At 38.6% G+C, this 15,453-nt stretch overlaps 1 protein-coding gene across 3 annotated transcripts in view; it reads left to right on the top strand.

Annotated features, from left to right (window-relative positions):
• The window catches only part of hmgcl (3-hydroxy-3-methylglutaryl-CoA lyase), a 39,933-nt gene extending 24,957 nt beyond the window's left edge, over positions 1-14,976 (top strand). For all 3 annotated transcript variants that reach the window (XM_043717758.2, XM_043717757.2, XM_043717759.2), the window contains 4 exons: positions 2,720-2,783; positions 3,066-3,254; positions 5,125-5,250; positions 6,388-14,976. In XM_043717758.2, the coding sequence (XP_043573693.1) occupies positions 2,720-2,783; positions 3,066-3,254; positions 5,125-5,250; positions 6,388-6,489 (481 nt within the window). In that variant the 3' untranslated portion in view covers positions 6,490-14,976. The remainder of the gene's footprint in view (positions 1-2,719; positions 2,784-3,065; positions 3,255-5,124; positions 5,251-6,387) is intronic.
• Positions 14,977-15,453: the final 477 nt, after the last annotated feature.

Raw genomic sequence — 15,453 nt, 5'->3', positions numbered from 1 at the left:
GTTTATCTTCTCAAACAGCTGATGAATTTGTTAGAGCAAATTTCTGGGTGAATTAGATGAAGATTTAACTCAGTGCTTGAGAATAGACCTATATGTATTGTAAACATTTTTTTTATTCTAGGATTGTTTATTTTCCTTGAGAGAATTTTCTAAAAGTTGCAAAATGATTTAGTTTTATGAAACACACATGGGGCCTTTGAGTTCTGATCAATCAACTAAATGGATTTAAATCAAGAATTCTCTTCCTAATCTGGTAAACCTGGTATTTGACAGAGAACTTGTGAGACATCCATTTAAATCCAATGTCAAACTAAATTGCATTCTGGAAAGGAAGGATAAATTGTTCAGTACACACAGACTGAACTCTCATTGAAAATTTTGTTCTGCAGCTTTACAAGGAGCTGTATGTGTTTAAAACTTTTAAAAGGGACAGAAGGTTGAAGATGGGGGAAGTAAGGATTGTGAATTAGACAAGTCTGCTGCTGCAGCTTTAGTTCTGAGAGAGCTGATGAAACTATTTAACTGGCTTATTAAAGGGGAAGACTCTGATCTAAAACTGTTTTGAGCCAAGCTAAGGAGATTGTAGAGGAGTGTCATTTGGATGTTAACCATAGCAAGGAACTTTTGGATAGACAATAACTCCCAGTGAAAGCAACTCTAGAGCCAAATCCATTGATGTGAAAGGTATAGAATCCTGTAACCTGGTCTGACATTGCACGTAATGCAATTAATTGTAATTTTATAAAATGTATCATTGTATGGACTATTTAAACTTCAGTTAATTTTTGCAAGCAAATACCATTGGTGTGTTAGTACATACTTAATTTAGTATTTATTTTGGGTTTGACTATTACAGTCAAAGTTTTATACATCAGTTCCTTAATTCAGGTTTTAATTGGGGTTTCCTATTTTAGGTTATTCATCTGTGTGGGGATGTAAAATTAGCTTCTGTGTAGCACATTTTCAATACATAGAGTTCTCAGCTGAAAGCATTGATTTGATTTTAAAACTTGCAAATTATTCTTTGAAAACATTTTGCAAATAATATTCATTTCCTTTATTAAATTATCAATTTGAATATTTTAGCCTGTTCAGTCTTGGGGGAAATCAATTTTTCTAGGGGTGGGTAATGAGGCCATTCTACTGTTGCTGAAACAGAAACCTTTTTCAACCTTCAGCTTGTCATTGCAGATTGTTTAACTGTAAGTGAAAGTTTTTAAATTAACAATCTTATAGCAGAAACCAGACACGCAGTATTATAAAGATAAACTTTAAAGAGTGAAGAAAAGGAGTGCTTGGAAAAGTTGTTGGAAATGGATAAAATTTATTTTATATGTGTCTGTAACTAATTTATTGTAATCAGCTGCAATTCTTTGTATTGTACTTGCTGTTATCTGCCACAGGAGGGCAGTTGTAACCTTGCAAATATCATGCAGTCATGCAAATTCTGTTTGAATAAGTACTGTGCGTAATTTCAAAGTAACTTGATACATACGGTGAGACAAACAATTGCTGATCAAGTTGGACCTAATGACTGTATACACCTTGGTGTGGTGAAACTAGCACTGATCATAAATATAGCAGTAAATAGATTTTTGAAATGTAGAGCCATGTTTCAACCTGTTACATTTTAATTGAGGTTTCATTGTTATTTATCTATATTGTTTTGCATAGAGACTATTGTTTTGCTGGGGTATGATCTTGCAGTCAATTCTTTGATTCTTTAAAGCAAGTCACATCACAAACGACATAAAATGGCTACTGCAAATCATGTGACCTGCTACATTTCAGCTTCAGATAGTCGCAAGTCGAAAACAAATACCTAATTAAATATGGACATTCAGCCATCTGAAGAATTCACACATCACTCTGCTTAAGGATTGACCTGCACAAAATTGCAGCTGGCTCATTTTTTCCTTTTTGCAGAGGATGAATTAGAACATGAAAGCTTATATTGAAGATGTGTATAAGAAGGATGTGGATGGATCCTATCAACCTTCTGTTGTATTATAGCTTCCTCACACAAACTTGGATTGGGTGAAAAGATGTTAAACAATAGTATAGAATGTTAGCATACACCATACGCCGCTGCTTGGTCTGGCAGGTGAGGTGATGGGGGAGAGAAAAAAGAACTTTGTATGATGACTAAATCATGTTGCTAACTGCTTTAAAGTCAGTGAGAAGTTCTACTGGAAAGCCATTGAAGTAGCTGCAAGTCATCCTTACGGCAATACCATCAGTAAGTGATCCTGGGGCACCTCCTACCCCAAACCTGTTCCAACTCTGGCTCTTAGATGAACTAAATTAGAATTTCAAGGAACATCACAGTCTATTGCGAATCCTTCACTACACGATACCCTCACTTCCAATTTAAAATATGAAAACCATCTAAGACTACAAACCTGTCACAAAATTCATTGAGATCATTACAATCTATAACATTACTTGGTTTCATATGTGTCAAATCTTTATGTACATGTGAGACAAATGAGTGAAAAGTTGCATCATTTTTGGGTTAAATGTATGAGAATAAGTAATCATTGTTTGTCTTTGAACTCAAGTTTGCTGACAAACTTATTTAATTGTGATACTTAGTCTGAAGACAAGAAAACACATTTCTGCAAGCATACTGATGAGGATAGTAAAGGGAGCACAAATTCTGTCCATGATGATATTAAATTCATTTTTAGATTGAACTTGGTCTTTTCTACTTTTCCAGATATGTATCCTGTGTCCTTGGCTGCCCTTATGAAGGAAATGTTTCCCCAACTAAAGTTGCAGAGGCACGTATGATGAGAGTTAGGGAAAAGAAGGAACACATTGAAATTTATAAAAAAAAATATTTTGTACTGTAAAGTCAGTGAACACTTTGGTAATAAATCATTATATGTATGAAATAGATATTATGAAAATTAATTTAAATGCAAAAGAAGATGTGCTAATGTGCTCTCATAATTTAACAGATTTTCTACATTAAAATTTTATGTACATGACTAAATATTAAGATGCATTGTAAAATTAACCAGTATTAATTTTGCAATTGATTGTGCTCTTTTGTTTTACAGGTGGCCAAGAAAATGTATTCCATGGGTTGTTACGAGATATCCCTGGGGGATACAATTGGTATAGGAACACCTGGCAGCATGCGAGAAATGCTGACAGCTGTAATCAAGGAGATTCCAGTCAGTGCACTAGCTGTACATTGTCATGATACATATGGCCAGGCTCTTGTCAACGTCTTTACAGCACTAGAGGCAAGTTTATTTTTCCAAATTAAGACTTTTTTTGTGCATTTTGTTTTTAACTGTGAGGCTTGAGTTTTAATAACATTGCTTTGATAAACTGAGTTTGAGCTGATTACATGTGGTGGATTTCACAGTTCTAATACTATCTTAAATATAGCTGCTAATTGTATGCTTTCAGCTATAATTGCTATACCTTTGTCAGCCTCTGCTCACAATTACCTGTACAAGGTATACATTAATTCAGTTAGATATCTGGGTTGCAGCTTCAGTACCATAAGTATCTGAGCATTTTCTGACTTACCAAATACTTCTGATAAAGCCCTATACACAATATTAATAATACAGGTAGTTCTGCTGCAAAGTTTCATTAACGCAAATTCGTTGTATTGTGAATGATGAATTGGGGACACTGTTTCTAAAACACACTTTTAAAGTGTGTATTGGCTATATTGCAGTTATATTGCTAACACACAGCGCTGTTTCTAAAGTGCGATTTTTCTATAATGCAGGGTGGCACAAGAACACAGTCATCGTGTGGTTGGAGAACTGCCTGTACATGCACTGGGTACTGATTTTAATCAGTACAGCACTGACCAGCCTCCACAAACAATGCACCTTTTAATTATCTTTTTTTCCTTCCTGCTTCTCAATTTTAATTAACATACTTTTCTTGGGCTAAAAACTGACCACTTCATATCTGTAGTGATAACTTTTTTGAAATCTCTAATGTGTTGATGCTAACTAAGATGTTAAAATAATTTCAAAAGTCTAAACTGGTTTATATTGACAGTCTGTTGCCTTATAAAGAAAACCAAGAAGAGAGAGACAAAACTTCTTTTTTAGCTGAGAAACTTATATTTAGAAAAATGATTTTTGGAATAATATTTTTAATAAGACACTTCTTGGAATTTGTTTGGAATTCTTTCAGAATTAATGTAAATAAATCCCTGGGGCCTGATCAGGTGTTTCCCAGAACTTTGTAGAAGCAAGTGAAAAGATTGCTGGGCCCCTTGTAGCATTGACGGCCATGAATCAGATGCTAGAAGACTGGAGGCTAGCTAATGTGGTGCCATTGTTTCAGAAAGGCTGTAAGGCAAAATAGGGAATTATAGACCGGTGAGCCTACGCTGTTGGAGTGGAATTCTGAGGGACAGGATTTACATGCATTTGGAAAGACAAGGACTGATTAGCGATAATCACATGGCTTTGTGTGTGGAAAGTTGTGTCTCACGAACTTGATTCTGTATTTTTGAAGCGATGACGAAGAAGATTGATGAAAGCAGAGTGGTAGGCATTCTCAATATGGACTTCAGCAAGGAGTTCAACAAGATTCCACATAGTAGATTGGTTAGCAAGGTTAGTTAGTCTTATAGTATTGTACTGGAGCTACAAGAACAGGTTAAAGGCTAAAAATCTGAGGTGAGTAACTCACCTCCTGTCTTCCCAAAACCTGTTCATCCTGCTTTATTTGTAATACTAAAAATGCATTGAAGTATAAACAGCTCATCCCTGTAAATTTCCTTTGCTGAACACTTTTAATCTTATTTTCTTCTGTTTGTGAGTTGCTGACTACATCATTAGCTAATGTTCTACTGTCCATTTCCTGGTCTGAATCTGACCATCTAAGTCTAGACTTTGGCTCCAGTCCATTTTGATATGTCCCATTATGAAGGTGAATTAAACTATGTGTCCCATACACTCTCAAATAACAACTAAGAAAGCAATGTGAGACATGCAATTGGGGAACAGGTTTTTGTTGTTTACTTTTAATTCATTTGAAATTTAGTTGTCTCCATAATCTTGATTAACTATTAAACATGGCTGGCTGCCCAGTAACTTAAGTGTTATTCTATTCTGGAGTTTTCTATTTGTTTTTCAGATGGGAATTTCAACAGTGGACTCATCAATAGCTGGCTTGGGTGGCTGTCCTTATGCACAAGGTGCATCTGGAAATGTGGCAACTGAGGATGTAGTGTACATGTTGAATGGGCTGGGAATTCACACTGTATGTATGCCTTTGAGGAACCAATTTCTCTTTTAGCTTTTCATGTTGTTATCTGATGTCTGTAACAATCAAAAGAAGAATTGACCCAGTGAAGTTTAATTTTTCAGATCAGTAAAAGCAAACTGTAGTAAAAAGATTTTTCTAATTTTACATAACTTTCTCTGAAAGCACATTGCCACCAACTAGGGACTTCAGTTGTTCACTTGCATTTGCTGTGTCATCCCTTGCAGTACCCTGATGTTATTCTGCATGAGGATTGTTATCCCATTTTCTCCAGTTCTCTCACCAGGCATTCATCAGAGGAGGGGCTTTAAACTTGATGGAGGGGAGTGTTATACAAATATAATTTAATTCAGAACCTAGAAATTTCTGACTGATATTCAGAAGTATTGCATATAATTTACTTTCTGGTTTACACACTATGACAGAATGTCAGGTTAAATAAACTCTAAACGAATTATGTGGGATTATCTTAGAAAGTAAAGCCAACAATTAATCCAAACAAATTATTTAGATTGGGCATCGCAGAATGAGGAAGATTAGTTTGACAAGCCACTAACTGTCAAATCTTCTGAATCTGGGTGCATTGATTAATTGGGGCAAGGCAAAAGATTACATTTCATATTTTGTTCTCTCTTTTATACATCTACATGTAAATGTCATCTTGTTTTCTGTATCAGTTCTAAATATTATTATTTTGATACAAATGCTGCATACATACCCAAGTGATATTTTCATGTGCTTTAGTACAGTAAATGTCACAGCGTACTTAAATCAGAGTTATCTTAGGTTTAATTGGCTGAATACCTTTTGGCATAGTGTATAATTTGAGACAAAATGTGTTGGTGCAGGTTTGGAGGGCCAAAGGGCCTGTTCCTGCACTGTGTTGTTCTTTATATAACTTTTAAGTATAGCATGTATGGGAGGAGAAAGATAATTTTGGCCTTAATTCTCAGCTGTCTCCATCACTCGGGTTACCCTTTCTTCTGGGTCTTTTGGAAGCTGATATATTCTGATTAATGAGAAGCTGCAATATACTATTTTGTACAACCACCACGGTGGTAGAAGGCAAATCAATCTTGGTCTTTCTCATCAAATATTATGATTTAATGCAACATGTTTTACTCTATTTTCTAGGGAGTGGATTTGCAGAAGTTATTGGACGCTGGTGGATATATTTGCAGAGTCCTAAACAGGAAAACCAGCTCTAAAGTTGCTCAGGCATCTTGCAAATTGTAGTATTCAGTAAACTATTATGTACAGACTGAATGGATGGAAGTATGGACAAGTATTGTAAACATTTTCCATCCACAACTTTCTTGTTGTAATTCCTGTGTATAATATTGAGCTAGATTCTGAAGTGTAATTGTTTAATCACTTATTCCTCTTAAAGAGAAAGTTACTGTAGCTTCAGATATTTACTCATTATCTGTACTTTTTCCCAAAAATGCCTCTCATAATTACCTAATGATTTTTATTCCATATTCCAAGTTGTTTCATCTCTTGCTTAAGTTAGCAACTAAGTGCATTCGCCAAGGCTCTACTGAGCTAACTCCTTTCTGGGTGGCACAGTGACTCAGTGCTTAGTACTGCTGCCTCACAGTGCCAGGGACCTGGTTTTGATTCCAGCCTCTTGTGCCTGCATGTTTTCCCCATGTCTGTCTGGGTTTCTGCCGGGGTGCTCCAGGTTACTCCCACAGTCTAAAGATGATGCAGGTTAGATGGATTGCCCTATAGTGTACAGGGGTGTGCAGGCTAGGTGGATTAATGTGGGGTTATGGAGATGGGGTGCTGGGTCTGGGTGAGATGCTCTTCAAAGGGTTTGATTCAATGGGTCAAATGGCCTTTTTCTACACTAAGGGTTCTGTGATTCAATGTCAAATGTGTAAAGTTATCAGAAACTCTTCACATGATTTTAGATTCTAAAGGTATAGACATTTTTCATCTGTCCAATTCTCAGTAGTTTTCTTTCATGATCCAAAAATAAAATTCTCAACAAAGTTTTTCTGTATATTCAGAGTTGACTGTATTTATTTTTCTAAAATTATAAATGAATGAGGAAACTGAAGAAAACTAAACAAATATTATTATATGTTAATGTGTTAAAACAAGCATTAGTTCATTTAACTGATCAGCCATACTAAAATATTTTTCAAATTACAGAAAAATTATCAGGATTTAAAAACGTATTAATGGAATTCTGATGTGAAGCTGTCAGGTATTTTCATGTGATTTATACCGAAATTGCTGTACGTCTAGAGACTGAAGAGGAAATTAAACTCAATAGCCCTAATTGATATTATGCGATTCAATTACAGAAATTTGCTGTCTTATTGCACTGATACAACTAAAATGTTGTCAAAAATATCATGATATTTTGAAATTTTAGGACAACATTTTACAGTTTAGAAAGTGCCTACTAATTATAGATGATATACATTTTACACTCATTTTGCCAGCAGTTGGAAAATGGCAGATGACTCACATCTAAATTATAACTAAGCTTATGAAGCAATCAATGAAGGAACTTTCTATACCTTTGACAAAGGGTCAGTTGGACTCGAAATGTCAGCTCTTTTCTCTCCTTACAGATGCTGCCAGACCTGCTGAGATTTTACAGCATTTTCTCTTTTGGTTTCTATACCTCAAAGATATTTTATTAGAAGAGCACTCTCTTTCATCCTTTAATACTAATCATGTGTCACAGCAGTGCTGACTGTCTTAAAAAGATAAATGCTTTGAACTGAAGAATGCAGTTATCACAACGATGTTTTGATTTTACACCTTCAATTTAGTGCATTCATTCTAATTTATTTTGATTTTGTTTTGCATTCATGAGGTGTGAATTTTGCTGGCTGGGACAGCATTTATTTCCAATTCCCATTTGTCCTTTGAAAGATAGTGATGAGCTGCCTTCTTAAACCACTGCAGTCCATTTGATGTTGATATACTCACAATGTCATTCGGAACATAGTTTCGGGGATTTCGACCCAATGATGCCACAGGTATGGTGATATATTTCCAAGTCAGAATGATGAATGGCTTCGAGGGGAACTTGCAGTGAGTGGCATAACAAGGTAGGAGCTGAGTGGCCCTAGCAGAACCCAAACTGAAATGAATAATCAGGTTATTCTAAGCAAGTACTGCTTGATAATTGTCGATGACACCTTCTATTAGTTTACTGATAATTGAGAGAAGATAAGGCAGTAATTGGTTGTGTTGGATTTATTGGATTTATTCTTTTTTTTGTATATAGGGACAGACTTGGGTATTTTTCCACTGCGCTGGGTAGATGCCAATGTTGTAGCTGCAGTTCTGATGCAAAGATCTTCAGTACCATTGCTCGAATGTTGTCAGGGTCCATTGCTTTGCAATATTCATTGCCTTCAGTCAATTCTTGTTATCACATGGAGCGAAATGAATTCCCATCTTGAATAATGGGGAGCTCAACACATCAGTATAAAAGGTAAGCCAAAGTACTTACAACAATCTGCAACCAGAAATGTCGAGCAGATGATTCAACTTGGCCTCCACCGCAGAGATCTCAGTGATGCTCAGGATCCATGGTGGAAACCAAGTTGAATCATCTGCTTGACATTTCTGGTTGCAAATACTTTTGGCTTACCTCTTACACTGATGTGTTGAGCTCCCTGGAATATTTGTGGAACTTTCTCCTCCCAGTAAATTGTCTTACTATCCCCATTTATGGATGTGGCAGGACTGCAGAACGCAGATCTGATTTGTTCATTGTGCAATCACTTAGCCTTGTCTCTCTCTTGGTGCTTATTTTATTTACTATGTGAGTAATCTTGTGCAGTATCTTCACCAGGGTTAATCGCCTGACTTGATGGTAATGGTAGAATAAGGTTGCAGATTATTTGAGTACCATCTGTTTCTATTGATGCCCCACAGCACCTTGAGGATGCCCATTCTTTAGTTGTTAGATATAATCTAAAATCTATCCCTTTTAGTACAGTAGTAATGCAACACAATATGATGGCTGGTATCTTCAATGTGAGGACAGGACTTTGACTCCACAAAGGTTGTATAATGGTCACTGTTACTGATACTGCCATGGACAATGCATGTGTGGCAGGCAATTAGCGAGAATTAGGTTAGGTATGCTTTTCCCTGTGGTTAGCTCTTTCACCACCTGCTGCAGACACAATATGGCAGCTGTATGCTTTTGGATTTTGGTCAGTAACTGTGCTGCTGAGCCATTGTTGGTGATGAGCATTAAAGTCAACCATCCACAGTACGTTCTGTATCCTTGCCACCCTCCATGATTCCACTGAGTAGTGTTCAACATGGATGATGATTCTTCAGCTGAAGAGATGTGAGGGAATGTAGGCAAGGAAACCTCTTGTTTATTGCCATGTTTGGCTTGATTCAATGAGATTTAATGGGGTCCAAAGTCAATTTTAAGGGTTCACTAGGCAATTCTCTTTTGACTGTTCACTACTATGCTACCACCTGTGCCTTTGGGACAGGACATACCCACAAGATTGTCTTGAAATATTGCAAGGTATGGATATGACTGTCAGGCTGTTGCTTGACTAGTCTGTGAGACAGTCCTCAATTTTAACATTAGTGCCTCAGCCTTTCCTCATACGATCTTTCTACCATACCAGGCAACATCCTGGTAAACCTCCTCTGCACCCGTTCCAGTGCCTCCACATCCTTCCTATAGTATGGGACCAAAACTGCACACAATACTCCAGATGCGGCCGCACCAGAGTCTTATACAACTGCAACATGACCTCAGTACTCCGGAACTCGATTCTTCTACCAATAAAAGCCAGTACGCCATATGCCTTCTTCACCGCACTATTTACCTGGGTGGCAACTTTCAAAGATCTGTGTACATGGACACCAAGATTCCTCTGCTCATCCACACTACCAAGTATCCGACCATTAGCCCAGTACCCCATCTTTTTGTTACTCTTACCAAAGTGAATCACCTCACACTTAGCTACATTGAACTCCATTTGCCACCTTTCTGCCCAGTTCTGCAGCTTATCTATATCCCGCTGTAACCTGCCACATCCTTCCTCACTGTCAACAACTCCTCCGACTTTCGTATCATCCGCAAACTTGCTCACCCAACCTTCTAACCCCTCCTCCAGGTCATTTATAAAAATGACAAACAGCAATGGTCCCAAAACAGATCCTTGCGGAACACCGCTAGTGACGGCACTCCAAGATGAACCTTTGCCATCAACTACTACCCTCTGTCTTCTTCCAGCCAGCCAACTCCTAATCCAAACCTCCAACTCACCCTCAATGCCATACCTCCGTATTTTTTGCAGTAATCTACCATGGGGAACCTTATCAAACGCCTTACTAAAATCCATATACACCACATCTACCGCTTTCCCCTCGTCCACCTCCTTAGTCACCTTCTCAAAGAATTCAATAAGGTTTGTGAGGCACGACCTGCCCTTCACAAAACCATGCTGACTATCCTTGATCACATTATTCCTATCCAGATGTTCATAAATCCTATCCCTTACAATTCTCTCTAAGATTTTGCCCACAACAGAAGTGAGACTCACCGGCCTATAGTTACTAGGGTTATCCCTACTCCCCTTCTTGAACAAGGGAACCACATTTGCTAGCCTCCAATCTTCTGGCACTACTCCTGTAGACAACGAGGACATAAAAATCAAGGCCAATGGCTCTGCAATCTCTTCCCTTGCTTCCCAGAGAATCCTAGGATAAATGCCATCAGGCCCAGGGGACTTATCTATTTGCACCCTTTCCAGAATTTCCAACACCTCTTCCCTACATACCTCAAAGCCATCCATTCTACTTAATTGTGACTCAGTATTCACATTGACAACAATGTCCTGTTGCTGATTGAATACTGACGAAAAGTATTCATTCAGTGTCTCCCCAATCTCTTCAGCCTCCACACGCAACTTCCCACTACTATCCTTGACTGGACCTATTCCTACCCTAGTCATTCTTTTATTCCTGACATGCCTATAGAAAGCTTTAGGGTTTTCCCTAATCCTACCAACTAAGGACCTTTCATGTCCCCTCCTTGCTGCTCTTAGCTCTCTCTTCAGGTCCTTCTTGTCTACCTTATAACTCTCAATCGCCCCAATTGAACCTTCACGCCTCATCTTTACATAGGCCGCCCTCTTCCATTTAACAAGGGATTCCAATTCCTTATTAAACCACGGCTCCCTCACACGACCCTTTCCTCCCTGCCTGACGGGTACATACTTATCAAGGACACTCAATAGTTGCTCCTTGAACAAGCTCCACATATCAATTACGCCCTTGCCTTGAAGCTTACTTTTCCAAGCCACACATCCTAAGTCATGCCTCACCGCATCATAATTTCCCTGCCCCCAGCTATAACTCTTGCCCTGCAGTGCACACTTATCCCTCTCCATCACTGGAGTAAAAGTCACCGAATTGTGGTCACTGTCCCCAAAGTGCTCACCTATCTCTAATTCTAACACCTGGCCTGGTTCATTACCCAGAACCAAATCCAGTATGGCCTCACCTCTTGTTGGCCTATCTACATATTGTGTCAGGAAACCCTCCTGCACACATTGGACAAACATGACCCATCTAACGAACTTGAGCTATTGCTTTCCCAATCAATATCAGGAAAGTTAAAGTCCCCCATAACAACTACCCTATTACTTTCACTCTTCTCTTGAATCATCCTCGCAATCCTTTCTTCTACGTTTCTAGGACTATTAGGAGGCCTGTAAAAAACTCCTAACAGGGTGAGCTCACCTTTCCTATTCCTAACCTCAGCCCAAACTACCTCAGATGGCGAGTCTTCATCCATCATCCTTTCCACAGCTGTAATACTATCTTTGACAAGCAATGCCACACCTCCCCCTCTTTTACCCCCACCTCTGACCCTACTAAAACATTTAAACCCTGGGACCTGCAACAGCCAATCCTGTCCCTGTTCTACCCATGTCTCCGTAATAGCCACAACATCGAAGTCCCAGGTACCAACCCACGCTGCAAGTTCACCTACCTTATTTTGTATACTTCTTGCATTGAAGTATACACACTTCAAGCCACTTTCCTGTTTACAGGCACCCTCCTTTGAAATTGTTCCTAACCTCCCTACACTCCAGGTCCTGCACCCTAAAGCTACAGTCTGGGTTCCCATGCCCCTGCAGAGTTAGTTTAAACCCCCCCCAAGAGCACTAGCAAACGTCCCACCAAGGATACTGGTGCCCCTCACGTTCAGGTGCAGACCATCCTGTTTATAGAGGTCCCACCTTCCCCAGAAGGAACCCCAGTTATCCAAATACCGGAATCCCTCCCTCCTGCACCATCCCTGTAGCCACGCATTTAACTGTTCTCTCTCCCTATTCCTCGACTCTCTATCACGTGGCACGGGTAACAAACCAGAGACAACAACTCTGTTTGTTCTAACTTTGAGCTTCCAACCTAGCTCCCTGAAAGCCTGCCTAACATCCTCAGCGCTCCTCCTACCTATGTCATTGGTGCCAATGTGGACCACGACTTCGGGCTGCTCCCCCTCCCCCTTAAGGACCCGGAAAACACGATCAGAGACATCACGTATCCTTGCACCTGGGAGGCAACATACCAAACGTGAGTCTCTCTCGTTCCCACAAAACCGCCTATCTGTGCCCCGAACTATCGAGTCCCCAATTACTATTGCTCTGCTCTTCTCCACCCTTCCCTTCTGAGTAACGGGGACAGGCTCCGTGCCAGAGGCCTGAGCCCCGTTACTTACCCCTGGTAAGCCGTCCCCGCCACAAGTATCTAAAACGGTATACTTGTTCTTGAGGGGAACAGCCGCAGGGGGTCCCTGCACTGGCTGCTTCCTCCCAGTCCCCCTCACTGTCACCCATCTATCTGCCATCTTTGGAGTTACTACTTCCCTAAAGCTCCGATCTATGACCCCCTCTGCCTCCCGAATGATCCTAAGTTCATCCAACTCCAGCTCCAGTTCCCTAACACGGTCTTGGAGGAGCTGGAGATGGGTGCACTTCCTGCAAGTGTAATCAGCAGGGACGTCCATGGCATCCCTCACCTCAAACATGTTGCAAGAGGAACATTGCACTGCCTTCACTGCCATCCCTCTGAAAGTAACTTTTTTTAAAAAAAAAACTGGGTCTAAAGAATACAACAAGCAAAATGCAGCACTTACCTACTTACCACAACGGGTCTTATTATTTAGGTTAGAGGAGGAGGGCGGGTGGGAGACACTACCTCTGTAGTGCCTCGGGTTCTTCTCCTGCGCGCTTTTATAGGGGAAAAATACCTACCCGGCTGCCCCATTTTTAACATGTTGTTAAAAAGAAATATCTATGAGAGAAGAAAACCAGCAATCCTTGTCAATCTGGCACTAGATTGATTGATTACTTTTTTCGAAATCAAAATTTGCTTGCATTTGGAAGTGTCTTGGCAAACCATTCGGCTCTATCAAGCCCTTACAGGGAAATGTAATACATGCATTTATGTAGCTCTTTTATGGTCACTGGATGTCCCAAAGTCATTTCATAGCCAATCAAGTTGGAGTTTGAAGCTTGAATTACACTGCTACCTTCTCAGTACAACTAAAGATGGTTAATAATTGGCCCTTGACACTATAATTGACTCTATATCTTTAAAATGAACTTGGAAAAAATTTGCATTGTTTTTAAAATGAAACATAGGTGAAAAATTAAAAGCAGTAATTTATGGTTTCAAACATTGGCCCTCCAATAGGTTTGTACCTTTCATATATTTTAGAACTGATTAAAAACAATTTAAATTAAAATTTTAAAACATTCAAGAAAATGAAGTACAACCGATGTCTGAACACTCAAACAGGAAAATAGCATGTATTTGAATAAATTGAAGAAAGCATTCAAATTTCTAGTGCAAAAATATTTGTTACATTTGAATTCAGTAGACTGTTAATGGCTTGCTTTAGCTACATTTTTAAATAGCTTTGTATGATGAATGTTGCATAATACGTGTTATCATTGTTCAAAATTGGATTGTTTTAAAGAGATGCAGATGGATATTGGTAACTGCTATAAGATTTTGATTTTTTTTAAGTCTGCAGAATCATTCTGGAGTGACCTAAATCCAGAATTGCATGTGACTGCAAACCTCTGTCATGTTAATGGAAGTATGTTTATACTTTTGAGTGTATGACAGACAAATCAATCCAAGCCAAAACTATTTTCAGTTCAATTAACGACAATCAGAATGAAGTTCAGAAGCAAACTTTTACTTTTGCTCCTAGCAGAAGTAGGGTTCAATTCTGGGAAGCCAATCACCCTTGGCGGAAGGGTCTTGGATGTGCAGCTTTCATGCCAGAAGAGTTTGGATAGCAATGTGTAAGCAATTAGAACTGAAAGAATTTAAGATCTTAGATTTATGAAGAATTAATTTCAGTAAACACTGAAAGGAATCATCAAATATTCTCTGAATGAGAAGATCTGGGAAGGAGTCAATGTAGAAACCTAAAGTGTTTGAAATAGGTGTGTAATTTCTCTGGATTTGAGATTATGTAATCAATGGTGTTGGGAAATAGGTTGTAACATTTGATGTTTGTGTTAAATGTGTAATGTATTTATACAGGGAGAGCTTTATTTTGTTTTCTTTTAGTGTAATAAATTTGTTCTGTTGTTAAAGAACATTTATAGCCTTGTGTGAAAATGTTTGTGACTAATCACCATGTTAGCTAACAGCAAAAAAAATTAAAATATGATCTATCAAACTGGGTTTCATTCTAGGATCTGACTTATCCAGTAGTACCATTAATGGAATCATAACACTTCACAAGATAAACCAAGAATAATTGTTTTACATGTCAGATTCTTAATTGCAGTTTGCCTCTAACTCTGTAAACAGGTTAAAGAGATTATAATTTTGACCACTGAACATTTGTATAAATGTGAACTTCTGAGTTTTCATATTCAACATGATATACATAAATTTAACATAGAACATGAAATATAAAATAGTACAGCATAGTAACAGGCCTTTCAGCCTACCATGTTTGTACCAAGCATGATGCCATTCTAAGCTAATCACATCTGCCTGCTGTTGTATTCCTGTAATTCTTGTCTGTTCATGTGTCTATTAAAATGCCTCTTAAACTAATGTATCTACATCTACTACTTCCCCTGACAGAGCATTCCTGGCATCTACCACCTGCATTGTTTTTAAAAAAATACTTTCCACACCCATGCTGAGTAA

Source organism: Chiloscyllium plagiosum, unplaced genomic scaffold, assembly GCF_037043375.1.
Source record: "Chiloscyllium plagiosum isolate Xiang-an unplaced genomic scaffold, Cpla_swu_hap1 HiC_scaffold_30, whole genome shotgun sequence".
In the NCBI taxonomy this organism is placed as follows: Eukaryota; Metazoa; Chordata; class Chondrichthyes; order Orectolobiformes; family Hemiscylliidae; genus Chiloscyllium; species Chiloscyllium plagiosum.
The sequence above is the reverse complement of the archived record's forward strand: the minus strand, read 5'-3'. Positions and strand labels throughout refer to the sequence as shown.